Consider the following 27,509-nt stretch of genomic DNA (forward strand, 5'->3'; position numbering starts at 1 on the left):
TATATTTATTATGACTATAAAGTACGTGGACGATAAAATTAATGATAAACAATAAAGTTTTTATATAAGAGTAAGATACTCCACTTATAAGAATTACTTATTTTATTAGTTAGTGTGTAGAGCAACGTCCTTGAATATTTCTTATCTCGATGCGGAATGCCTACAGTTGAACATAATGCATAGCATATAACAAGGTAATGGAACATTGTAATTTTAAAACAGTCACTTTATAGAATCTGTCTTAAAGAAATTTCACATTTGTTAAATTAGACTAAAAACCCCGAGTGCCGTTCGCATAAGTATCGTTTATTTTGCTTGCCCTATTTCCACCCCAGTAACTTCTGTCCCCAATTTTCAACTCCCCATAATAATATCCTATGTGGTATGCAAAATATTACGTTACAAGACATATTTGGACAATATTAAAATTTCTTTGCTATGTTAATTCCTTTACACTTCTTTTAAACTTATTCTGTAATTCGTTGTTTGCTTTTTCATGAATTTTATTACATTTAAGCTGTTGAGTGTCTATTTATTTTTATTTTTAATTTACAATTTTTCTTTGTCAGTTCTAAGGCCCCACCCTTAGAACTGACAAAAATGGGTTAATGATTTAAGTGAAAATATGCTAAAAACATATATTATACAATCCGCTGAATGATCAGACAGATATAAATACTTGACTAATTATTAAATTTAATAATAATCTTTGTTAAATAATACTAATACTGATAATAATACAAGTAAGTACAATTAAATATTACCTTTGCTTATTTTAAATCTTCTACAAATACTTATAAATACATACCCATTCTAATATGTTTGTGAGGCTTATAAACGATCCATTCATATACTTCATCGTATATGCAAATAACATTCCATTTTTTACAAAGATTTGCAATAAAAGTTAATTCCTCCATCGAAAATAATTCTCCAAGAGTTAACAATGATAATTTTTGTTTTTTTATTGAATGTCTTTTCTAATTCCTGTTTGTCGAAAGTCCAGTCAGCTGATGTTGTAACCTCGGAAACCTTTTTTGGATGGTGCTAGAAAGGTCACCAATGGAGACACTGCGGACAACAGCCAGATGGTTGGTGGAGAGGGTTCGAAACTAGCTTTTGGAACCGGGAATGGGTCCAACGGAGAAATAAGTAAAGATACACAAATATAAACACTATATAAACGAATAATAAACATATTAGGTGGACTTCGTCCACCTACTTACCTACAAAACTTAATCAGCCTGATTTTTCTTCTGGTAGAAGGTATAGTAATATTTAAAGGTAAAAAACAAATATTCAGAGTTATGGTTATATCAGGAAACTTGTTAGGAGTCTACAAATAAAATACATACATGAAACAAAAACAATATATTCAACAACACAATGATGTCGGTAGCTGAATGTACATACAAGCAATAAAAATACATCATCAATTATGAAATGGTGGTGTACACATAAAAATAAGCAGTAATATGAATAATAAGAACCTTTACAAATACAACAATATAATAATGCACAGGTTCAATTTTCAGCGAAGAGAGCCTGATAGTAAGTAAGAAAAAAATTCAACCACAGTTGATTAAAGAAGGTCTCTCTTTGCTGTTTAATGGGCATATCTAGAGACACCGGGTTAAAAATGTATAACAATTATAGCAAATAAAAAAATTAATCAAATCTAAATTTACAACAATACAAAAAGGTTGCCGAAATAAAAATTTAACCAAACCGCACTTGGTTAAATTGATTATCTATCTCGCACTGTTATTTAATGATTAAGAACTAAATGTTCGTGATTATTATTTATTGAAATTTCTTAGTAGCTGATGGAAAGTTCGTAAGAAAATATTGAATGAATTACAGGTGAAGACATGGATGAACTTAGATTCGCCCAGATGATTGAAAAAAAATATGATACCATACCATATTATTCGTCCAGATAAGTGAAGATACTAAGATTATGGTAACTTACAGTAATTACTGATGATTGCTGCACTATTTTACTGAAGTTAATTTAATTTACTATAATACTTTACTTGTATCAAGCACTGAAGTTAATTAGAATTAAAGGTACTGTATACCAATATTTAATCTAATATGATATTAGATCAAAAAACTCAAATATACAAGTGTATACACACTTAGAAAGAAAATGCACAGAGAAGGTAATACAGAGACGATAATGAGCGAAGCGCCCCACGAGAAGTAGGTCTTTTCTCAACGAGTGTCCACCGAGAAGTAATTTGGTTCCTCTAAAATTTTACCAAACTACCCAAAAAAAAGTGGGGAAAATGACAATCAGTCTGTATCTATTTCTAAGAAGACAAAAAGATTCTAACGAACATCGAAAATTCGAGGTAAATACAGTACTAATAACTTGGAACGTGACGAAATTAAAATCTTCTGAATTACGTTCTATTCAAAAAAATTACTACAACGTGCCTTCGACACATATTTAACAAATCTATCAAAAGAACCTGCCTTCACCGAAAAGCATTAGTTCCTTTCATACTCAGGATTAAAAAGAAAAGGATTAATCAAACCGGGGTCTTTAAATAAGTATACTATAAATTCAATAGGATTGTCAGGGCAGACATTTTGTAGTTCGTTAACACTCGGTGGTAAGCGGCTATATATTTATTTATAAATGTATAGCCGCTAAATGTATGTAAAACCACTTCTCAATTATCATTTTTGACGGTTACATCTGTTGGAAGTCCGAACTAGAGAAGGTACACTCGCCTTGTTGCGAAATTTATTATTTAGTACTGCTTGCAGCTTATCCGTGCCATTGAGGTATACCCTGAATCAAAACCAACGTGCAGTACATCTGTTAATAAACAAAATACAAAAAGGTGGTTATCTGTGAGAGAAAAGCAAATGATAAAATCGGTTTATGAGGGATTGCGTAGAAGATATCCAGATATGCTTATAGAGGACGTCGCGACATTGTCTGGAGATTTAACGAAAGTATCGGCTCATACGGTTTTCCGAATAATTCAAGGTAACAAACCTATTCAAAAACCAATCCATAAAGGACGTGCAAAAATTGTATTGGACGATAGTAAGAAAAGTATAATCCGAAGAAAAGTTCATGGATTTTATTTTAGGAACGAACTGCCGACGTTAAAGGCTATTCAACGAGAAGTTAATGCAGACGCAGATGAGACTTTAAATAAAATATCCATGAGAGTATTGCAAAGAACTTTACATGAAATGGACTTTCGGTATGTGAAGAGAAATCGAAAAAGTTTGTTGATCGAGAGAGACGAATTAGTGATATGGCGGAGAAAATATTTGCAAAAAATTCGTGATTTTAGACGACTTGGTAAAAAAATTTATTATACGGACGAAACGTGGTTGAATGAGGGTCATACGAAATCCAAAGTATGTCAAGACTTGAATATTAAAAGTGCGCGAAAGGCTTTCATTGAGGGACTTTCAACCGGCTTAAAAGCACCCTCGGCCAAAGGAAGACGTCTCATTATAACGCACATTGAAAGTGATTCAGGTTTTTTACAAGATATTTTAAATGTGTTTACCTCAATCAAAACGGGCGATTATCATGAGGATATGAATTCGAATGTGTTTGAAAAGTGGTTTTCGTCTATACTGACTCTTGTAGTTCCTGGTTCGGTAATTATAATGGACAATGCACCTTATCATAGCCGTCGTATGGAAAAATACCGACTTCTGCATCTCGAAAGGCAGATATAATAGATTGGTTAAGAAGTAAAAATATAGATTTTGATGAATCCATGATAAAGGTTCAATTACTTGATATAGTGCGCGAACATAAGAGTTCATACATCAGATTTGCAGTAGACGAAATGGCACGCGAGCATGGCATCACCGTATTAAGAACTCCACCGTATCATTGTGAATTGAATCCCATCGAGCTAATATGGGCACAAATAAAAAATGAGGTAGCGCAAAAGAATACAACCTTTAAATTAAAAGATGTCAAATTATTATTAGACCAAGCCATACAAAATATAACCTCTTCCAACTGGCAGTCATGCATTAACCATACACAGAAAGAAGAAGATAAAATGTGGGACGTAGATACGCGTGTTGATGTTTCTATCGAGCCCATTATTATTACTCCAGGAGAAGACAGTAGTGATAGTGAATTAACAACAGGAAGTGATTCAGAATAAAAATATTTCTTTAAAATAATAACTAATAGGTACAGTTCTAGAGATTTTTGGTTGCTACATTCGGAGACTACCTGTGAGATCCTTCGTCCTACCTGGTTATAATTTTCTAAGTAGGTATGTACCTAATAACTATATTATTATTATGGCAAGTTTGTTTTTCACAATTGTAGTTTACATTAGGTTGCTGGGTCTAGAATTATTATTTTCTGTAAAGAAGTTGGTATTTATATGTGAATATGAATTTTATTTAAAAAAAAATATTGTACATTCTACCGATCTCAAAGTCGATCACAAAGCGACAAGTTATTTCGAAACTATTACCTATTTACAAATTCATTCACATTTACTTAAAACTCTCATGTAGAAATTGATTGTAAATAAAAGTTCAAAAGAAAAAACAAGGTGGTTTCGAGAATTCTATTATTTCCATTTTAATCGTATTTAATTGGAAATTTCCAGGTATTATATTTGTGTTCTTGGAAATTGCTCAATTTGAATGCTACGTCGTGTTTAGTTTAAAACGCATATTATGACTAAGAAGGGTTTTTCAAAAGGTTAATCTGACAATTCATCTACAGTTTGATGTCTTAACGGTGGAACATTTTATAAAAAGCAGTGGAAGATATTCTATTGGGGAAATGCTGGCGATACAATAGTTATTAGTTATTCTTACGTTTACTAAGTACTAAAAGTTTCGTTTATATTTTTAAATTATTTTCTTTCTTGTTTGTTATGAATTAGGGATATTTATAAATGATAGGTTTTGTTTTTTACAAATTATTACGAACCAGAAGTATATTCGTGACATTTCATTATTATAAGGGAGAAAGTTTTGGATTTAAAATATAATATAATTTAGCACCTCGACACCGTAAGGTACAAAAGGACGGCTTAAGTAAGTAAATATAATTTAGCATTTGAGATGTTGTAAAATAAACATGTACATATTTGTTAAACTAAAAATAATATAAATAAATGAAAGAAAATATTGTGTGTACATCTGGATTACACAATTAATTGATAAGACGTAATATTTTGAATATAATATTTTTACATAACATTTTAACAAAATATATTTAACATATAAATTAACAATTTTACCGTTGACGCAAAAATATTTTTATGTGCAAGTTTCCTATTATTTTCCTTATTTTAAAAATATACACGCCACCATTGAACTACACGCGTCTCTCATCTCGGACCCCTCGAGGATCTATCATTTCTAAGCGATAACCTGACAATCCTATTGAATTTATAGTTGTAGGTAGATTGTTCCGTAATATTTCGGTAATTTTCAATAAAATTTCCTAATGGTCAACACGACCAACCGCGTATATATTATTTGCAACTACGACCATCGGCGTCTCAGCAACGGGGTAAAAAGATTAGAAATAATTTAATATATTAACTATAAAAAAATGTTACAATGTTGGTAATTTACCACAAGATTCTTTCTTAAAAATATTTATTAAAAATGTTAAACTCTAAATGTGTATTTGAATGATTGTTCTGAAAATACAACGGAAGAACAAAAACCGGGTAACTAAACAGTTCTGACGAACTGATCTACTTTATTTAAAAAATAATTGGCTGGCTATCCGTTGAATATTTTCGAAGAGTTCTATCGACCACTAATTCTAAGTAACACATATTTTCAAACTACGCCAAAGTACGGGTCTGACATAAATTTTATACAAACGAATAGTACCCGCAAAGGATATTTTTCAGTGGCGACGCGTAACTTTTTCAAAAGTGTTACTAAAACCAGATGTAAAAAATCGTATTAAAAAAAGTTTTTTGAGTCTCCGAAATATAAGTTTTTGTTTATTATCTATATATATATATATATATATATATATATATATATATATATATATATATATATATATATATATATATATATATATATATATATATATATATATATATATATATATATATATATATATATATATATATATATATATATAGGGTTTTTATCGCGGTTCACAAAGAATTAGTTTGTAAGCACTTTTTGAAATTATCTTTATTATATTTATTATCAAACACACATATATATCTAACATAACCAATGTAAAATTTAAAATAAACTATCTTTAAATTAAAATTCTTATGAAACTAATTAAATTATATAGACAATGTAAATTTTAAACAAACTATTTTTAAAATTGAAATTGTTATGACACTAACTAAATTATATTAACAAAATTGTGTACCTTTCTGTCACTGAATGCATAAATGAAACTGTTCTCCACTATATAGATTTTAATCACCACTCAATGTCTTCGTTCTCAGCTTCGGTTATCTTTGTTTTTGTGAAATTACTTTTTCCAATTTTCAGCTTCCACCAATTTAAAATATTTTTCTTCTCAATAGCATTTATATTTATTCTTCTTTTTAATACATCAATGTCCAATCACCAAATATTATATAATTTTAATTTTCAATTGATACTTTCTTCCATTATCCAATTACCATTTTTACATAACATAATTTTTAATCTTCAATAATATTATCTTTATACTGTTTATTAATCTTCATTGAACTTATTATATTGAACATCTGGACCTTCTGACTGACTATCTTGAACTTACTGAACAATTGACTTCACTAAATGTGTCTATCTTCTAACTAACTTTCTTACTAACTGACTGGCCATCTTGAATCCAAATCACCGAGTATTTATACCCTTTTCAATGTTCCAGAACCATCTGGCAAGAAATCTTATTCGATTTTTTCCATTTCCTACATATCTGAATTTTCTGGAATAATCTATTTCGCAAACAGGTTATCTTCGGTGATCTAGAGAATTCCTTACTTTTCTATCGAGAATTTTTTCGACATTTAGGCTTTTCAGATCAGAATATAAACTTAAATTAGTAACTTAAACACTCTAATTTAATAAACTACACATTTTAAACAACATATAATCCTATTTCACATTCGCAAATTATTAATTTCTCTTACTGTCATTTATTCCGAGTAGGTATATTTGGTTGCCTAATCACATGGCTTACTTAAATATATTTACAATATAATAATTATTAAAATAAAACTTTTTACACTTATTATATGCTAATTTCTTCAGAATACCCTCATATAAATAATTTTTATAAAATTCTCTAGTATATAACTTATTAAAACAACCAAACACTTTTTATATCTAATATTATCTAGTATATAACTTATAAATTAATTTTTTAAACAATATCATTTCAATATATATATACAACATATGTATATATATATATATATATATATATATATATATATATATATATATATATATATATATATATATACCGAACTGTGCAAAGCAATACGGAAAAAGATCGCAGAAGATATAATATATACAATAAACGAGTTGTACAAAATACAATCGAGAACCGTAAAAGCTATAGGAAAATCAAGAGTAAGTTGGCAAGAAAGCAAATAATAGCATTGGGAAACAACAACGAAAGGATCACAAATTGGGATGAAATAATAGAACATGTAACCGAATTCTACGAGGGTCTATATAAAGCTCCGGAAGCACAAGAAATAGGCAAAGAAGAAATTGCGGTTCAAGAAGATGTACCAGATGTTCTCGTGGATGAGGTAGAGGCAACTCTTAAAAGAGTATGAAGAACGGCAAGGCAGCCGGTAATGACGGTGTTACAGCCAAACTTCTAAAAATTGCTGGTAAAACAACTTGGAAAATCCTAGCAAAAATATACACAGACTGCCTAAAATCGAGACATATTCCGAAAAAGTGGAATTCAGCCAACATAATCCTCATTCACAAGAAAGGTAGCAATGAAGACATTAGAAATTATAGACCGATCAGCTTGCTGCCTGTGATATACAAGGTATTCACCAAAATCATTAACAACAGAATACAGAACACACTTGATGGTGCACAACCCCGAGAGCAAGCAGGCTTTAGAAGTGGCTTCAGCACAATGGATCATATTCAAACATTAAGAGAAGTAATGAGCAGAACAAAAGAATATGATCTACCACTGGCGCTAGCATTCATAGACTTCGAGAAGGCATTTGACTCCGTATACCCAAGAGCAGTCATAGAAGCTGTTGTCGACCAAGGAGTAGATAAACCATATGTCGAAACGCTAGCAAATATATACAAAGAGGCCACAGCTAGAGTAAGCATACCCCAGAATTTCCCACTCAGAAAGGAGTCCGAGAAGGAGACACCATATCCCCTAAGCTCTTCACTGCAACCTTAGAAAATATCTTCCGGAAATTAGACTGGAACAACCAAGGTCTATGTATAGATGGAGAATACCTAAACCATCTTAGATTCGCTGATGACATCATTCTAATTGCTAGAAGTCCTGAAGAATTACAACTACAAATTAATCATCTTAATACAGCCAGCAATGAGGTAGGCCTAAAAATGAACCTAGCAAAGACTAAAATAATGTGCAATGATCTGATCGCTAACTTGGAAATAAAAATTAATGAAACCTCGCTAGAAGTAGTAGACTAATACATATACCTGAGACAGCCCATACATAAATCGGGATCACTACTTCCGGAAATCAACAGACGAATAAAACAAGCGTGGTCAGCATTCGGACGAAATTCCATAGTCTTCAAGTCCAAAATGCCACTATACCTCAAGCAGAGAGTATTTGATCAATGCATATTACCCGTCTTGACATATGGATGTGAAACTTGGATATTAAACAGAGAAATAACGTCGAAACTCCAAGTAACTCAAAAAGCAATGGAAAGATGTATGCTAGGGATAACAAAGAGGGATCGTAAAAGAATTGAATGGATACGGAGGCAAACCCAGGTGACTGATGTAATCCAAAGAATAAAATCCCTGAAATGGAGATGGGCAGGACATTTAGCAAGAAGAACAGACAACAAATGGACCACTAGAACATCTATGTGGTACCCCAGGAACGCTAAGAGACCAAAGAGGCGCCCGAATCTCAGATGGGATTATGATATAAGAAAATTAACAGGAAAAACGTGCTCTCGAATAGCACAAGATAGAAAAATATGGGCGCAAATGAGCGCAAATTATAAGAACAACGAATAACTAAGACATCGTCGAATAATAATAAGAACATAGAATAACATTGAAATAAGGGAGGCTGCACCGTAATTGGAAACGGTTGATAAAGCTGCACATGATGATGATGATGATGATATATATAGAAATGTTTCTTCAACGTTGAGTTTCCCAAAAAAATCTTTATTTCGAAAATAAAAGTTACAATTTTGAGAAATTCTACAAACTACTACATTTAATGATTTAAACTTGACTATTGAATCATAATAATTACAATAATAATTAAAATATTGATTTCTTCCTATTTATAACGTCGGATATCGGAATCTGCTGATTCTTAATAGTAAAGGAGCTTATGGCTACATTTCTCCTCCCTCCATTGGTTGGGACTTCGTCCTCGAAGTTTTGGTTACTTCGGCTATCAGCTCGTCTAATATCTGGATCTGGGCAGGATGCAATTTTTCTCCAAATAGGATTTTGGAAATTCGTTTTCTTTTCCTAATTAGGAAGATTATTAGGAAAGCTAAAATAGTTAAAAATATTATAACAGAAGTGGTGCTCAGTCCTATTGGTAATCGGGGTAGTACTTCTATGGTATCTATTGGTTGAATTTGGCCATGTGTCTCTGGGATTGTTAATTTTTCAATTTTCATCTCATGGTTTGGTATTAATTTTATTGGAACAATTTTTGGAATGGAAATGTCTTGAGACGTCTTTTTATTAAATTGGATATCTTCAATCATTATTGGTATATCTGTCGTCAAGAGGCTGGTTGAATTAATTTCTATCTGCTGGATTCTCATTGGGTGAACTATTCCTAGCAATATGACTTTGCTGGTTTCTTGGAAAAAGTTCTCTGTGATTAATGTTTTTGTGCAATTATCTACATTGGGTATGTTACATTTGGATTGTACATAGTTGGAACAAACTATGTTATCGCCTTGTCCTATACAAGTGTCGAACCATTTATTATTTGTATAGTAGCTTGCAGGTGGCAGAATCATAACATGATCTTTGTTTGGAATGGGATAGATTTTATAGGTAGTGTAAGGAATTTCATGGAGTATAGGGATTTTAATTATTATGAGCATTGTATTTGAAGTTACACAAACTAAAGTTTTTGTTGACTCTATAAGTTCATAAGGGTGTTAATTACTATTGGGAATTGAATTTCTGGGATAAATTTTGAGAAGGTTCTCTTTAAGGTCTATTATTTCCTTTAAAGTGAATAATTCTATATTAGAGATATTAAGTTCAGATAAAGTAATGATTCTTATAAATTTCATTAGAAATTCGTTTATATTTTGGAGATTTATTATCTCATTGTGTAGAATGATATAGCTGTCAAAATCAGCTGATAATTTGTTGAGTGCAGATATGAGAATTGAATTATCAGAATTTAGTTTTTCTAAAAGTTTATCGAATCTCGTGTTAAAAGAGTTTCCATAAGATATTTGGTTATTAAATTTTTTTATGATTTCGTTTTGTTTACTTTCTAAAGAGATTATGTGTGATTTTAACAAGTCTAAGTCAGAGTCGTCTGGATTTCCAGTCACGTATTTGATGGCTGTACCTAGAAAATTAAAAAGTCCGCGTTTCTGTTTTCGCGTAATCTTGTGTAGATCGTCTTTGTTTGTTCTTGTATGTGGGTGTATTGGGAGTACAGTAGCGAGAGAGGTCCATTTTTGAAGTGATCTTTGAAATAGCTTGTCGGACTAGCGTCAATACTGTCGGATAGTTTGTCTAGTGGAATGTGAAGAAAACGTCTGTGATAGTGGGAGATTTCTCTTGATTTGCCTATCTCTTTAGCATAGTAACCATTATTCGGATCTCCTGAATACTGAGTGGATGGACCAGGGCGAGGATTGTCCTGTGAAAAATTTGGGTCTTGAGTAGGTTTGTCTACATGTTTTCGTATACGTTTTACATATTTAAGGTGAGTGCTTGTTAAATTTTGTTTATCTGTTTTACCGATTATTTTTGTTTTGTCTTGTGTTTCTGGATGAATAGTGAAGAAAGGGGCTTGTAATTTGGACTTATGTTTTTTCTTAGAAACATATAGGGATTTTGTAAGGTCTATTTCCGGAATATCTTCGGCATTTTCGTTTTGTCTATCTAAAAGTTGTTGTCTTTTTTGTTTTTGTTTATTATATAGTTCTGCAATAAAGGGTTGGAGTTCTTCTTTATGTCTTTGATTATATGTTTTGTATATCGGAAGATCAAAGTCGAAATGTGTTTCTTCTGCATAGGGTCCGTACAGAATTGAGAAAGGGGAATAATCTGTGGAACTGTGGATTGATTGGTTGTAAATAAGAATGGCGTGTGTTAGAATGTCATCTAACGAATCATTTGGATTTTGGGCTTGTAAGGTCCTAAGTTTTTCAATAAGAGTTGAATGAAAGCGCTCTACTGGAAAGTTTGAGGAAGAATTGTTTACTGTTGTAAAATGTATTTCGATTTTGTGGATATTTAGGAATTCTTTAATGACTGCGGAATTAAATTCGGTGCCGCTGTCGCATACAATCTTTTTTGGATAATTGTGGTGCGAAAAGTAGTGTCTTAATTTATTTAGTATGGAAATGGAAGTTTTGTCGGTGAGCTTATAGCATTGACCGTATTTGGAAAAAGAATCTATTATTGTGAGATACAGGTTTTTATTGCAGTGGAATAGATCGATATGTAATATATCAAAAGGTTTTTGACCTAACAACGGTCCTAATTGGGGAAGTTTATAAGGACGTCGTTCGTATTTATTTTTTAGGCAAATTTCGCATTTATTGATAAAATTAGAAATAGTTGTCTGCATTGAGGGCCAATAAAATTTTTGTTTTAAATGTTTGTAGGTTTCAATTATTCCGTTGTGATTTTCTACGTGATATTTCTTTATGCATTCTATTTGTTGGTTTTCGTCTTCTATGTCCTGAAGTAGTATATTGCAAAATATTGCTTTGACTGTGGAATTTATTTTTTCTTTAAAATAGTTACAGATAAAAGGTCTAAATTAGATAGATTGTTATTGCAAATTTTTGATTTGGTCTAAGGATATTTTGGAAGGTATTTGCTATTTCTGTTTTCCAATTATTTGTCAAAGTGACAGTGTAACGATGTTTGTTAAAAATTCTTTTGTATTTAATTTCAAAATTATTTGACTCTGGTTTAAAAATAATTTGGTTTGAGGATAAATTAATTGGTTCAGGTGAAATCTCTATTCCAGTGATAGGGTTCTTAACTGATGTATGTTGTGTGTTAGTACTGTTTTGTAAGTTGTCAAAATCGGCAAGGAAATCGTCTATGTCGAAATTGTCGGGTGGTTCAGCACATTCTGAATTCGGTGGTTCAGCACATTCTGAACTCGAGCTTAGGGCATTTATTTGGACTCGGCTAAGAGCATCAGCAACTTGATTCTCTTTGCCTTTTTTATATTTAACTTCAAAATCATATTCTTCTAGTCTAAGTCTCCATCGGGCTAATCTAGAAGTTGGGTCTTTAATTTTGTAGATCCATACGAGAGGATTGTGATCTGATTCTACAGTGAATGTTTGGTTGTATAAATACATACGGAAGTGTTTACAAGAATCTAGTATGGCTAAAAGTTCTTTTTCAATAGTGGAGTAGTTTTGTTCTGCGGAATTTAGAGTTCGAGAATAGTAGGCAATAGGGTGATTATTTTGAGATAATACTGATCCTATAGCTATATTAGAAGCGTCTGTAGTCAGTACAAAAGGCTTTTCGAAGTCTGGGTATTGTAAAACTGGGGAATTAGTTAACAATTGTTTGCATTTTGCAAAACATTCTAAATAATTTGGATTGGTAGGGTCAATAGTTGCTCCTTTTCGAGCACATCTCGAAAATGGGGATGTTATTTTTGCAAAGTTGGGTATGAATTTTCGGTAGTAACCGATTAAACCAAGAAATGATTTAATTTCTTTTACTGTTTTTGGTAGAGGATATTTTTGTATAGCTTCGATTTTTGTTGGGTTAGGTTTGATTCCTTCGGTTGTCGTAGGTTGTACCTAAGAAAGAAACTTCTTTCGTGAGAAACTCAGATTTGTCTAACTGAATTTTTAAATTATTTTTCCTGAAAGTGTCAAAAATAGTCGCAATATGAACTAAGTGTTCTTGCAGTGACTTGGAAAAAATAATGACATGGTCCATGTAGACGAAGCAAAACTTATGAATGAAGGGCCTAAGAATATTGTCCATTAACCTTTCGAATGTAGCTGGGCTATTCTTTAAACCAAAGGGCATACGTAAAAATTCAAAGTGACCATGCGGAACTGAAAAGGTTTTCCGAATAGAATCCGGATGAACTTCAATCTGATGGTAACCTTGAGCTAAATCTAATGTTGTGAAATAACTGGCTTTTCCTAAGTTATCCAGTATCTCATCTATCTGAGGAAGTGGGTAGCGATCACTTTCAGTATGATCATTGAGCTTCCTGTAATCAATTACTAATCTAAATTTTTTCTGACCTGAGGCATCAGCTTTTTTTGGTACTATCCAAACTGGAGCTGAGTACGGTGAAATTGACGGTCGAATTATCTTTGTCGAATTGTTTTTTTATTTCTTCCTGCATTTCTTTGGGATGCCGAAATCCCTTTACATAAATCGGATTATCATCCTTCGTTTTAATTTCGTGTCTAACAGCTGACGTGAAAGTTAAATTTTTGTTTTCATTGTAAAATACATCTTTATATTTCTTGCAAAGATTTATAATTTTATACTTTTCTTCGTTATTTAAGTGCGAAGTACGGATTTTATTTTCATTAAAATGCGTCGTCGGAATTTTTACTATATTATAATTACAGAAGTTCTCAACTTCAATTCTCTTATTAAATTTCATAGGCATAGGTAAGTCGATAGTGTCTATAAAACCGTTTTTTGCAACGTGAATAGAATGGGGAATTTTGATACCTTGAAAGTGTCTTTCGCGCAATAAAACTTCACCATTATGAACGCTTACTGGAATTTTTTGGTATAAAGTTTCAAATGGAATGCTAACATGAGGATTCTCAAAGGTTAAAATATGAGTTGCGTAGTTAATTGTCGCGTGGAATCTTTTCAGATCGTAGTTTCCAAGGAGGATATCAAAGTGCTGACTAAAGTCGGCGATTTTTACGTCGAATGTTTGTGGAATTAAAAACTATTAAATTATCTACTGCTTTGATAAAGGTGGAGAGGTTGTCTCCAGAAGAGAATTCGGGCAGAGTTGAGCAAAGGCTAGCAATATCGCTATTGGTCATCGGCATTTTGGAACGTAATTTAGATGCAGGCTTAGATTTAGGGGTTTGTAGATTTCTTTTTATTTTTAAATTTAAATTGTCCAATAGTAAACTTAAATTTTCGATACTATTTTGGGAAATATCATTCAATGTACTCATAAAATATATGCAAACATGTAAAAATATAAATGCAAATATATATAAAAAATTCGTTGGAGTAAAATGTTATAAATAATATAAATTCAATAAACAATAAATAATAAATTCAATGTAAATGTTTAAGAATTCAATTAAAATAATAAATGCTCATACACAATGGTAAAGAAAGGAAAAACTTACGCAAGGATGATCGTGTTTGATTTCCAATACATTTTTCTCTTTTACCAGGTTCTTCAGGATTTCATTAAACTAATGTAGACCACGAAACGACTATGTTTCTGTATGAAATATCCTGTGATTTCCAGCGCCAGAAATGTTTCTTCAACGTTGAGTTTCCCAAAAAAAATCTTTATTTCGAAAATAAAAGTTACAATTTTGAGAAATTCTACAAACTACTACATTTAATGAATTAAACTTGACTATTGAAACATAATAATTACAATGATAATTAAAATATTGATTTATTCCTATTTATAACGTCGGATATCGGAATCTGCTGATTCTTAATAGTAAGCGAGCTTATGGCTACATTTCTATATATATATATATATATATATATATATATATATATATCATATATTATATATTATTATGGTTTAAATTTATTAAAATTAAATTAAATTAAATAGGAATATTAGATTTGTAGGATTCAAATATTTGAATGAGTAATGGTTTTTCTAATTTAGTAGAGAGTTGGCAGACGGGTTAGTAGTTATTAGTTACAGTTAGTAGTTATTAGCTACTATTTTAAAATGCTCGCTAATTTATTACTCACTATTACTTTTAAAAAAATTTAAATAATGCATTGTCATATAACTTTGAGGTAACGATAGTGGATAGTAACTTATCAATAATTTTATTAATACTTATAATGATGGTAGTAATCAAACCTTCACATGTGCTAGAATGTTAAAAATTTTGTAACTTTGTATCTAAGTACATGTATATATATATATACATTAAAGGTGTCACTAACAAAATCGATAAAATTTTTAAATCAAGGGGAATAAAGACACAATATTCACCCCCCCCCCCCAACAAAAACTTTCATCTCTTGTATGATCAATAAAAGACAACATTCCAAATAAACAACACGGAGTTTATGAAAATACTTGTGCAAAGTGCCGTCGATTTTATATAAGCCACACAAATCTCCAAAATAGAATTTATCAACATTCTATCTCTGTTAGCAATTTCGATTCAATTTCAGATCTAGGTCAACATCATCTTCATAAAGGCACAAAATTGATTTTGAAAACTCCAGAATCATAGCCCCCATCCACTTCTATAAACCAAGAAATATCCATAAAAGCCATAAAAATTAAAAAATGCCAAATTGTCTTAATAAAAAGATGACGCCATCCGGTTACCTTCGACATAGATACCTTTCATTAAGAAAACATTGTCCGCTCCACCCTCCAATCAAAATCCCGCCATCAGAAATGTTCGCGCTAACCCCTTACGCCAACCCCCATGCCAAACCACTGTTCCCAGTAGCAGTAGTGCATTGGTTAGAGATCAGTGTGGCAGTGTTTCTAGGGATCCGGGAGACTGAGATCTCGGAAGCCCTGAAGTAGTATATATGTATATACAGTATATACATAGTACATTATACAGTATATAGTAGCATATGTGTAATAACGTTTACCTAACTTAACCTATTCTAACTAAACTAACTACATTACTATTCTAAAAATTAAAATAAGAACTACGACGGGAGAGGAACTAGGATAATTTTTCGCGCTTAGGGGTCTTTTAAGATGACTCACAGACAGAAAGGGTAGACTATGGAAAGTATAGGTAGAAAAGTAAAATACTTGGCAATTTAACACAGGTAACGAGCTTAATATATATATATTTACGGATTTTACAGTATTCACTGCCTTCCCTCGCTCAACTGTTTCCATTTCTCTCTGTTGTCCCACTCTCCATCGTTTAGGCCTCTCTTACTCATGGCGTCGTCTACTTCGTTCTTCCAGGATTTTCGGGATCGTACTCTTTTCCTCCTTCCTATGGGGCTCCATTCGATTATTCTCTTTCTATACTAAAGTTTTAAGTTACACATTTTAGTAAACTTAAGTACAACATTATACACCTTATACATATTTAACGATAGCAAATGAAGTAGATTAAACGAGGGGTATAAGTTTTGCAATAATAAACTATTAATAAGTTTCTGTCTTTGTATTTCAAATTTACTACGGGCATAAAAAATGTAATCCAAGTTGCAAACCACATTGCAGGTTTCACAAAGTTCGGTCTTGACTACACCAATTTTATATAAGTATTGAGAGAAGCTTGCATGTCCGAATTTCAGCCTACAAATGGCCACAATATCATTTTTTGTAAAATCATAATTTTGGTGCCATAAAATTGTCGGAATACTTGTATGTGAAATGCAAGACCGTGAAAAATCATTTAATAAATTCATCTGACATATCAGAGTCAAAATTTTTACTTGGTGGTATATTAATAGGTTTTTCGGGTCCAAAATTAAATGACAACATTGGAGGAGGATTTGATATTTAAATGGGATATGTAGCTTCCTGTTAACTGTCTCGAACTGAGTCGAAGCGTTGCGATTGTCGACCTGTTCCTGAAATAATAGAATTAGTTGACTGTGATGAAAAAGAAATTTTTAAAATTGGGCCTTCAAGTGGGTAAAGAAGGCAACTCTTTCTCTGGTAAGTAAGATCTTCTACTTCTTGAAGATCTTTCGATCTGTTTAATTCTGAAGCTACCTCTGGTTAATTTCCTGGGAGGTAGATTGCCAACTATCCTCCATCTTTTAGGTGGTCTTCAGGGAGGTCTTGAACCACGCGGGTTGTTTTCTAGGGCAATTTTGGGAGTCTATTCTCATCCATTCGTCTTACATGACTGTACCACATCCTTTTACGCTGCCTTCCCCATCTTACAATATCTTGAATTTTGCACTGCTCTATAACGTTTGTACTTCTCACCCCGTCTCTTCTTGTTTTGTCCACTATTGTTCTTAGAGTTTTCATCTCGGCAACCCTTAGCATCTGTTTCGTTTTGTTGGTATCTTCGCGCACTTCTATGGTATATGTCATGATCGGTCGTATGCAAGTCTTGTAGATTCTAATTTTACTATCTGTGCGCATATACGGATTTGACCAGACTATCTCCCGCAGACATCCCGACAATGTGGATGCTTTGTTGATCTGACTCCTTAGGTCCTTTACTGGGTCGTGTCTACTTGATATATTTATGCCCAGATATCTGAATTGCATTACCTGTTCTATGGGGTTGTTCTCAACCACTAACTTACATCTGAGCGGATCTTTTGCTATTGTCATACATTTAGTTTTGTTGATAGAAATGATCATATTTAGTTGGCGGCTTATTTGAAAGAACTGAAAGAGCTGTTTCTGAAGATCATCTTCTGATTCGGCAATAATTGCTGCATCATATGCGTAACACACCATACCAATTCTTTTGTTGTCCATTCTGTATCCGAGATTGAGAGGTGTTACTTTGTTTATAATTTTGCCCATGAGTAGGTTAAACAAGAAGGGGCTTAAACTATCGCCTTGTCTAATTCCTCCCGATGTTAGAATATTTTCAGTGAATTGGTCTCCTTCTCTAACTTTGGTTACATTGTTGTTATTTAGGTTATGGACTATCTTTGTTATGTTGGTCGGCGTTTTATTTTCTATTAATATATTTATAATGTCTCCCAGGCGAACCCTGTCAAACGCGTTTGTCAAATCAATAAAGCAAATATATGCTGGCATGCCGAACTCTATAGCTTTTTCTTTTATTTGTTTTATTATGAATACTGCATCTGTTATAGACCGCCCTCTTGTAAAACCTTGTTGTTCTTCAGCATTAGTAATTTGCCTTTCCAATTTGTCCTTAAGAATACTTGTGAAAAGTTTCATCATTGTATTTAAGAGTGTTATTCCTCTGTAGTTTTGTGAGCAAGTTTTTTGTCCTTTTTTAAATATGGGGATTGTGATGCTCGTATGCCATTCCTCTGGTGTTTCTGTGTCGTTTAAGATTTTGTTAAATAGTTCTGACAGTTTACTTGTAAGTTCAGGGCCTCCATATTTTAAGAGTTTATTGGGTATACCATCTGTTCCAGGTGATTTTCTGTTTTTTAGCTTCCTGATCTTTGCTTCTACCTCTTCGTCATTGATTGTAGCACTTATATCTGCTTCGTATTCGTTTATATTCAGCGTTTCTTCAGCATCATATAGCTCCTTAAAATGCTTTTGGCATGTCTCTATAGGTAATCCCTTAGTCTGCACGAACTCGTTAACTCGTTTTTTTCTGTTCCGAAGCATTTTTCATACTTTCTTTTGGGCACCATATAGGTCGTAGTCCATATCGCTGGTGAATTTAGCCCAATGATCTCTTTTGATTGATTTTATTCTTGCGTTTACTTCGTTTTGTACTTGGACATATTCTGCGAGAGCTTCTTCCGATTGTGTGCTTTTATATCTCAAGTACCATTTGCGTTTTAATTCAGAGAGTTCTTTTGCCTCTTGACAAACCCACGGTTTGGTGTGGTTTATCGCCCTCGTGTTAATTTTCCGCATTTCAATTGCTTCTTCTTCTGCTTGGTTGATGCATTTCCTGATTTTTTGCCAAGTATCTTCTACTGTCCATTCTGGTTGTAACTCGATCTCTTTTAGTTTGCTGGTAATCCTGTTCTCATAAAGGAGTTTTGTACTCTTTGTTGCTAGCGACTCTATATTGTGTTTTTCGATAAGCATTGGGGGTTTTCCCCAGGGAGGATAAGCAGGGAACTTGTGTGGATCTTATTTTAATGATGCATCATATGGCAACATTGTTCCATTACTGTAATGAACAACTTCGAAACTTAAACTGTTAACGGTACGTATACCTCGATGCCATATCTTGCACTAAGAAGTCATAACTAGTTACTTTCTGTGAAAACGTGGTTTGAAAATTAATATATAATTTGTAAAATTAATTAAAGAAATATATGAATCTTCGATTTGATTGTGTGTATTACAAACAAAATAGATATTGGTACAAAACATAAATTAAATATAAAAGGCCGGTAAAATGTAAAGAATTTGAAACATAAGGAAAAGCAGGTCATACTTCAGACTTTATGAATATCATTTAGACATTTATTTAACAATCTTCGTGATTTTTCTCTTGCGGATATTGTAATTATCTTTAATATTTTTATTTAGAATTAGTATTTTAAAATACATTTTACATATAAAAAAAGTAATTTTACATTTTCGCTAACATTTACATATTTTGCAGTTTCTATCAGGTTTTTTAAATAATTTTTAGTTATTTTTAATGTGTTGCCATTATAACTACGAAAAATATGTTCCAGTTCACTACATTTAGTTACAAATTCCAGTGTTGGTTTGAGTAAATCACCCTCAGAAACGTGGTTTATTCAAGTAAACGATTTATCGTTAGCGTCCGTAATATAGTTATCCAAGTATTTCTTTTTTGTAACTTAAATGACCTCGAAAACGGACAACATATTTCCTGCTGTCAGAGCTATGACTACTTGGGTGTTGCCTTTGACAATACAGGAACTGATACACGGGAAATAGAAAAACGAATCACTCAAGCAAAGAAAGTCTTAGGATGTCTCAATAGTATACTGTGGAGTAAAGAGATAACGAAAGGAAGGAAATTTAATATATATGAGACCATGATTAAAACTACTCTTCTTTATGGCGCTGAAACATGGAGAATTAGTGAAAAGAACAAAAAGCGAATAGAAGCAGTAGAGATGGATGCAATGAGAAGATCTTTAGGTATTTCCAGACGAGACCGAATCAGAAATGATGTAATAAAACAACGTATGGGAATAGAAGGAAATATAACTCAAGATATAGAGAAGAAACAATTAAGGTGGTATGGGCATGTTCAACGGATGCCAGCATCAAGACTCCCCAAAAAAGTAATAGAATGGCAACCGATAGGTCGACGGAAAAGAGGAAGACCCAGATTAGAATGGCAACACGGCGTAAACAAGTCCATGAGCGAAAGAAATTTAACAACAAACGACTGCGAAGATAGGAAGAGATGGTGTTTAGGTATCGGACAACGTCGAAAGACGTTCTAAACCGATGTATATATATATATATGACTTAAATGCAATGAAACCGGCTAAATTTTCCAATCCATCCCATTCCAGGTCTTTTATATTCGAATTAATAAAATCTTGATGACTGTCAATTAAATCTTCAGGGTTAATTTCTGTATCACCTCTAGGAAGGTTTAGCGAGGAAAAGATCTCTTCAGTGACAATTTCATAATTATACTATTAGTAGTAATATTCCGCTGTTTGTCAGATTGTCAGGCAATTTAGGGAGGCAATGTCAGGCATAGTTTTTCTTTTAAACAATAGTCAGATTCTGTAAAATGTTTTGATCATATTCTCGCGGTTTTTACATTCAATTTCTCTCGCTGAAAACACTTGAAGACCCATACTTTACGCATTTGTTTGTTTCTACAAAACATAAAAGTTTGGCGTGATTGGTTGGTGGGTGGGTCCCAATTTAAAAATTGGCGGGTTTCATGTTTATTAAAATGATAATTGTTTGTCGCAGGTTATGTATCTCTCTGTTTGGCGTTGTGGTCTGGCGCTTAAACATCTATGATTAGGCCATCGTAGGCGGTTTTATACCAATTTGCCAATAAGCAAGCACACAAAAAATTTTAATTTAAATTTTTCTCATTTATTTTTAAAAATCTGTTAAATTGTTTTAAAAATCTGTTCGTTATAACACCATATTTAATTACCTAAGACTTTGTTTTAGAAAGCAATTATGGATTCTGTTTATCAATCTACTTCAACAAGTCCTATTCCATCTACTTCAACAAACTATGAAATTAACTCAGGAGCCTGCCATCTTTGCAGCAAAATATTTAAAAATGTGGAATTACGGAATCTATTAATTATGTGGAAAATAGATGTGTCGAATAAGAAAATTAATCACATTATTTGTCCCTTATGTGAACAAGAAACTAATTTAAAAAGCCATGACACCTTACGAAAACATCTAAAGGAAAACCACCAGGTGAGTATTGAATTAATAACTTTTAAATTTTCTAGTTTACAAGAATATGAGACATGGAAAGACATGCAGAAATTTGAGACAAGTTATGTTAAACAAAGAGCCAGTTCTTAAAAAGGAGTATAAGATATTATACTATGATTATAACAGAAGTAACTTGAATGGTAGATCCAGTACTTTGTTACTTCAAGTAATTAAAACTTATACTAATCTATATTTAGGATATAAACCCAACTATAAAATTAGGACAGAGAAATCTGGTGGATCAATTAAAATTAAAGGAGTGGGTCCCTCCAGGCTGATTTGCAAACTGAGAGATCGAGGACAAGTTTCAGTCAGTTATTGGAAAACACATGCTGGACATAAAGAGGAATTAAGAACCATGCATCTGTCAAAAGCAGAAGAAAAAATGATTGTAGAGAAGTTAACATCTGGGGTGCCATCTAGCAGAATTTTAGAAGATTCAAGAAAATTGAAAACACCAAAACTAGAAAGACTTGCCCTATTAACAAGTAAAGATCTCTCAAATTTGTCCAGGAAGTATAATACATATAAGAAACGAGATCAAAATGATATGGTAGCAACGGCTTTAAAGGTTCAGGAATGGAATGTTAACAACAAGAATTACGCTTTTTTATTCAAGAAGGAAGGTAAAGACCAATCATTTTTTTTATGCCTACTACAATTATAATTAATCCTATTCCAATTTGACTTGTGTGAATTGTTATCGCGTTACTCATGTAACAAACCTTACTCTTAGCAGAATCAACAACATTCATCCCTTTTTATAAAACATTCAATATACATTTTTAAATAATATATCTCCTAAGATTGTAGTTATTGGTTTTTTACATTAAAGCTAATTTTGTAATGGAGGTGCTGATTTATGGGGCAAATTTACTAGTTTTTTATTTTACTAGACAACCCTTTTTGGGTCTTAGTCTGTTTAAGAATACTTCTCCATTCTGATCTATTTCACACTTTGCTCTTCCAGTTTTTGATTTTTAAAATTTTCATGTCTTGCTTTATTTGTTCCTTATATCTAATCTTCCTTTTGTTTTATTTCCAACTGGAATTATTTGTTTATTTTGGAAGGGATTACATCTTATATCCAGATCCTGGTATTCCCTTTATAGTTAAAATGTGTATCTTCTTATTCGCATACAATTTTCTGTTACTGGTTTATATATGTGGCTCAAGATTTGTCTTTCAGAATTAGCCTATTGGCTTTCTTCACTTTTAGTAAGTGTGCATGTTTCAGATACATATGTGAATAACTTATCTTATTAAGGTTTTATATAATTGGCACTTAGTTTTTTCTTGTATTATTACCTGACCTTTGTTGTTTAATTAAGCCATGGTAACTCTTTTTGGTTATGGAGATTCTTCTACCCAATTATTTGTTAACACTAGTATTGCATATAACTAGTTATCCTATATAAAGTTTTTTACACTTCAGTGCTATACTCTCCTATAGTTGGGTATTGTAATCACTGATTACCTGCTGTTTTGCAGCTACATGTATTTTATATTAGCTCGATTGGTTTTCAGTTTACTTATTAATACAGTTTGTTCTATCTGATTAAGTTCCTCTTTAATATTTTATACTTTGTTCTTACTATTATATCATTTGCAAAAGCTAGTTGTCTGCATACTTATTGATTATCGTTCCTCATGAATTTACTCTTTCTACCTTCTTGAGTATCTTCTGCTCTTCCCACATTGCTGCTGCTTCCCTTTATGTGCTCTGTTTTTTCTTTCAGTTATTAATTTATATTCTTAGTCAAACCATTCACTTCTTTGTTTTTTCTCCATGCCTATTACTTCTTTGGATGCATATCTTATGGCATTTTACAGGTTCCCAATTCCTCATTTATGTTTTCATGCCTCGCTTTATTTTATAGTCTGTTGTTGAAGGTTCTTTTGTATTCTTTATTTTTGTTTTCATCTTAGAGCCCTTGTATATGCTACCTTTTCCACAAATCACATGTTCTAACATATCATGGGCTCAGTACTATACTAGAACACTCAAATTTTTGGGGTTTTAAGTTATCTTTTTTAAATAAGAACTCAACTGAACTCAAAAAATAGGACTAATGATTACCTATTAAAATATACAATAAAATTTCAGTCTCTTACTATTAATTTTTCTTTAATTATCTCTAAACTATAAATTTTGGGTGAACTATAAATTTGGTGTTTTATTTTTATTAGGAGAACAACATGATGTACTTAAAAAAGAAGATTTTGCCTTAGGATTTATGAATTTTGTAATGGAAGATAAATTAAGAGAATTCCCTAGCATAATTTGTATGGATGGTACACACGGCACAAACAAGAAGGGAATGGATTTAACAGTGGTGCTTATTAAAGATGACAGGAATACAGGATTTCCAGTTGCGTTCTTACTGTCAAACAGATTGGACCAACTAGTTTTAGAGTAACCAAGAGGTTTTTTTAGGTATGTATTATATGAGTAGTGACAATTTATGACTGGTAAGTAAAAATAATTTTCAAAAACTTTTAGGTGCCCTCAAGAATAGAATGCAGACCGAAATTCATACGGAACATTTTATGAGTGATGATGATGGAAAATATTATAATGCATGGGCGAAGATTATGGGCAAAAAAAAGGGCTTTTATGTACCTGGCATGTTGTGAGAAACTGGAATATTCAAGGAAAGAAGAAAATACAGGATCCAATTTTGAAGAAACAGATGAAAACTGAGATGAAACGAATTATTAATGAAACCGATGAAGATCGATTTATGGAGTTGTGCAATAAATATATATTCAAATTACAAGAGCCAAATGAGATAGATTTTTTTAATTATCTGGCAGGGTAAATAAATATATGAAATCATACATTTTAAGTCATCCTTAAGTATATTTTTTTTGTAGGTATTACTTTCAGAATGAAGAGAGAATCAAAATGTGGGCCCATTGTTACAGAAGAAATTCAGGAATCAATACAAACATGGCGATAGAATCTTTCAACAACCTACTGAAGACCAACCACCTTAGGAGAAATGCTGCAGTATCAATCGAAAAGTTATTGGACACAATAGACGATCTAGTGGACATCAAAATGTGGAAGAGGATTATGGACATTGAAAGACCAAATGCGAACAATTATCAAGATAGGGTTATAGCAAAAGCACACACAATGGCAGAAACGATGAAAAACAAAGTAGAGGTTAAGAGAAATGTGAAGGTATATGGTTAATTTCAGGTAAAGTCATTTAGAGATCCCAATAAATTATATAATATAAATATAAGGCAAGTATGTGAAAATAAATGTAAGACATTGTATTGTAGAATATGTAAAATTTGTATTCATCGCTACCAGTGTGAGTCTGCCGAATATGTGGTGAGGAATACCTTGTGTAAGCATATGCATTTGGTAAGAATGAATGAGGGGCGCGAGGGAACTAACTCTGTTTTAGATGATGCTGCAAGGTGTTTGGCAGTAACTTCAATTATCAAATCAAGACATCAGGAGGAAATTAATGAGTTTTTTAGAGGGAAGGTAGAACAGACAAATGTGATCCAGGAAAAAACGAAACGAAGTCTTCAAATAGAAAACTTGGTAAATTTAGTAAAAACTATGGCAGACTTAGATGATGAAAGTTTTGCAAGATTACATGACAAACTTGTGAGGAACATTCAAGGAACAAAGCGCAAAGTGAAGAAAGAATTTCAGGAAGGGGCGAAGAATGTTACAATGAAGCGAAAAATAGAGAAGCAGGAATATTTTCCTTCAAAAAAAAAGGAACTGAGTAAACATTAAATTTGTTTAACATTTTTTTAGCTAACCCAAGTATTTTTTGTTTTGTATCTGTATTGAATTTTTAATATAGTTCTATAACAAGAAATGTTAATTCTATAACAATATATAAAGTCTATTTACAAGAAAGTTAGTCAATTTAACATTATTACAGATTTTACTTGATTAGTAATATAGCGTAATTTTTTATAAGATTATATGTAGGCACACTTAGGTTAGGTCTGAATTTTAAAGGTAAAATTTGTACATTAAAATAGGCAATGATGTTATTTATAGACTTTTATATTAGAATTTTATTTTTAAATTGGGATGTACTGGGCCCTAGGCGATGTTTAGAGGGGTTCCTTCGTCATTACACCAATAACGCCCCCCCCTCCTTTGATTACCCAGATTTTTAATAAAGAATAAAGACATTTTAAACATAGCCATTTATTGTTTTATTTGGTTTGCAATAGTTATTTCCAGTAAACCTCTGCTTTATTTTTGGTGAAATCTAACAGAATTTAGTGTAAGGTTCTAAAAAATGAAAATTGGTAAATGTCAATTTGGATTTATGCAAGGCAGGTCTACAACAGCAATTTTTATTATAAGACAGCTAATGTAAAAATTTAGAGTGAAAGAGATAGACTTGCATATAGTATTATTAATCTTCAGAAAGCACATGATGAAGTTATCAGAAATCTACTGTGGCAGAGATTAAGTAGGAAAGGAGTGCCGGCTGAATATGTGAGTGATGTATGAGCAAGTAACAACTAGTGTTAGAACGATTGCAGGTGAAACTGGCAAATTTTATGTGAAAATAGGGCTTCATCAGGGTTTTGTGTTAAGCCCATATTTATTCTCATTTGTGCTGAATTAGATAATAACTGAACCTCCTTGGTATTAGTAGAAAAGACTAGAGTAGTGGAGACAGGTCCTTGAAGAAAAAGGATTAAAATTAAGTTGGATATAAACAAAATATTTAGAATATTCTTTTAAAGATGAATTTTAAGTCCAGATAGAGTAGTTGGCTTGGATGGACAAGAACTCCCAAAAGATGATGATTTTCGGCTTTTAGGATCGGTATTACCGTTTTATCTATAATATTTCAATTAAAGGTAAAGGAAAGAGGCAAATTGAGTGATGTGTGATAAAAAAGGTACCAAGAAAACTAAAAGGTAAGTTGTATAGGACTGCCTTAAGACCAGCTATGATGTATGGTACTGAATGTAGGCAGTAAGAAAGGGGATGAACAGAAATTGCACGTTTCTGAAAAACCATAATCTCATACAAAAAGCAAAGAGGTACTTAGTCCCTGGAAGAGAACAGAAAAGAACAGAGAGGATAATAATTAGAGAAACCGATCCCACATAGAGAAAGCTAACGAAAATAATAATGTTAATGAATGTTCTAGAAATAAAAATAATAAGAGGAACCTCTAAATCTTAATAAAAAATTACCTAATCAAAAAAATTTAAACAATATCTATATATCTAATAAAAAAGCATCACTAGCATATCAAAATAAAATAAACACAAGTCAGAATTTAATTTTACCTACATAATCTCAAAAGAAAAAATAATTATATTTCTAATAAAACTGTAATAGCCAGCTTAATCCTAAAATGTGAATATCATCCGCTTTGTACCAATACCACAGTATAATAAATTGTTTAGCGATGTACTGTGCCAATACCTCAACTGCCATTTTAATAAACATGAAACCCGCCAATTTTTAAAATGGGACCCACCCACCAACCAATCACGCCAAACTTAGGTTGTGTGTTATAGGGTAATCTTAAAACAGGGATCTTCCCCTCCATTCTTATCTTACTCCTATACCCTTTTTAGAGTAAAGCAATACAAAAGAATAATAAAAATCCAATCAATAATTTTTCAAAGACTGTCAGTTAATTTTTCTATGTAAGTTAACAAGTAACAAATATACTCAGTGACATTAGAAGTATTACACCCAGAAGGAATAATTTCTTGAACTTAATTTTTTGGCAACAGAATGACTATATTTAAAACATGCTATGATAACAATACCAATGTTTTATCTTTTCTACTTTTTGTAAAAAAAAGTTTTATCTTTAAATTTTTTTGTGAAGAGACCGATTTGTAAAAACCGGTT

The 27,509-nt window shown here is 32.0% G+C and overlaps 1 protein-coding gene across 1 annotated transcript; it reads left to right on the forward strand.

The window, feature by feature from the left end:
* The first annotated feature begins 114 nt into the window (after positions 1 to 114).
* LOC140440735 (uncharacterized) lies at positions 115 to 25,779 on the forward strand. Its single transcript, XM_072531108.1, has 5 exons — positions 115 to 194; positions 21,353 to 22,260; positions 23,825 to 24,071; positions 24,138 to 24,452; positions 24,512 to 25,779. Exons 2-3 carry the CDS (start codon positions 21,660 to 21,662, stop codon positions 24,052 to 24,054), a joined length of 831 nt encoding a protein of 276 aa, XP_072387209.1. The 5' UTR covers positions 115 to 194; positions 21,353 to 21,659; the 3' UTR covers positions 24,055 to 24,071; positions 24,138 to 24,452; positions 24,512 to 25,779.
* Positions 25,780 to 27,509: the final 1,730 nt, after the last annotated feature.

Source organism: Diabrotica undecimpunctata, chromosome 5 (assembly GCF_040954645.1).
Source record: "Diabrotica undecimpunctata isolate CICGRU chromosome 5, icDiaUnde3, whole genome shotgun sequence".
Taxonomy (NCBI): Eukaryota; Metazoa; Arthropoda; class Insecta; order Coleoptera; family Chrysomelidae; genus Diabrotica; species Diabrotica undecimpunctata.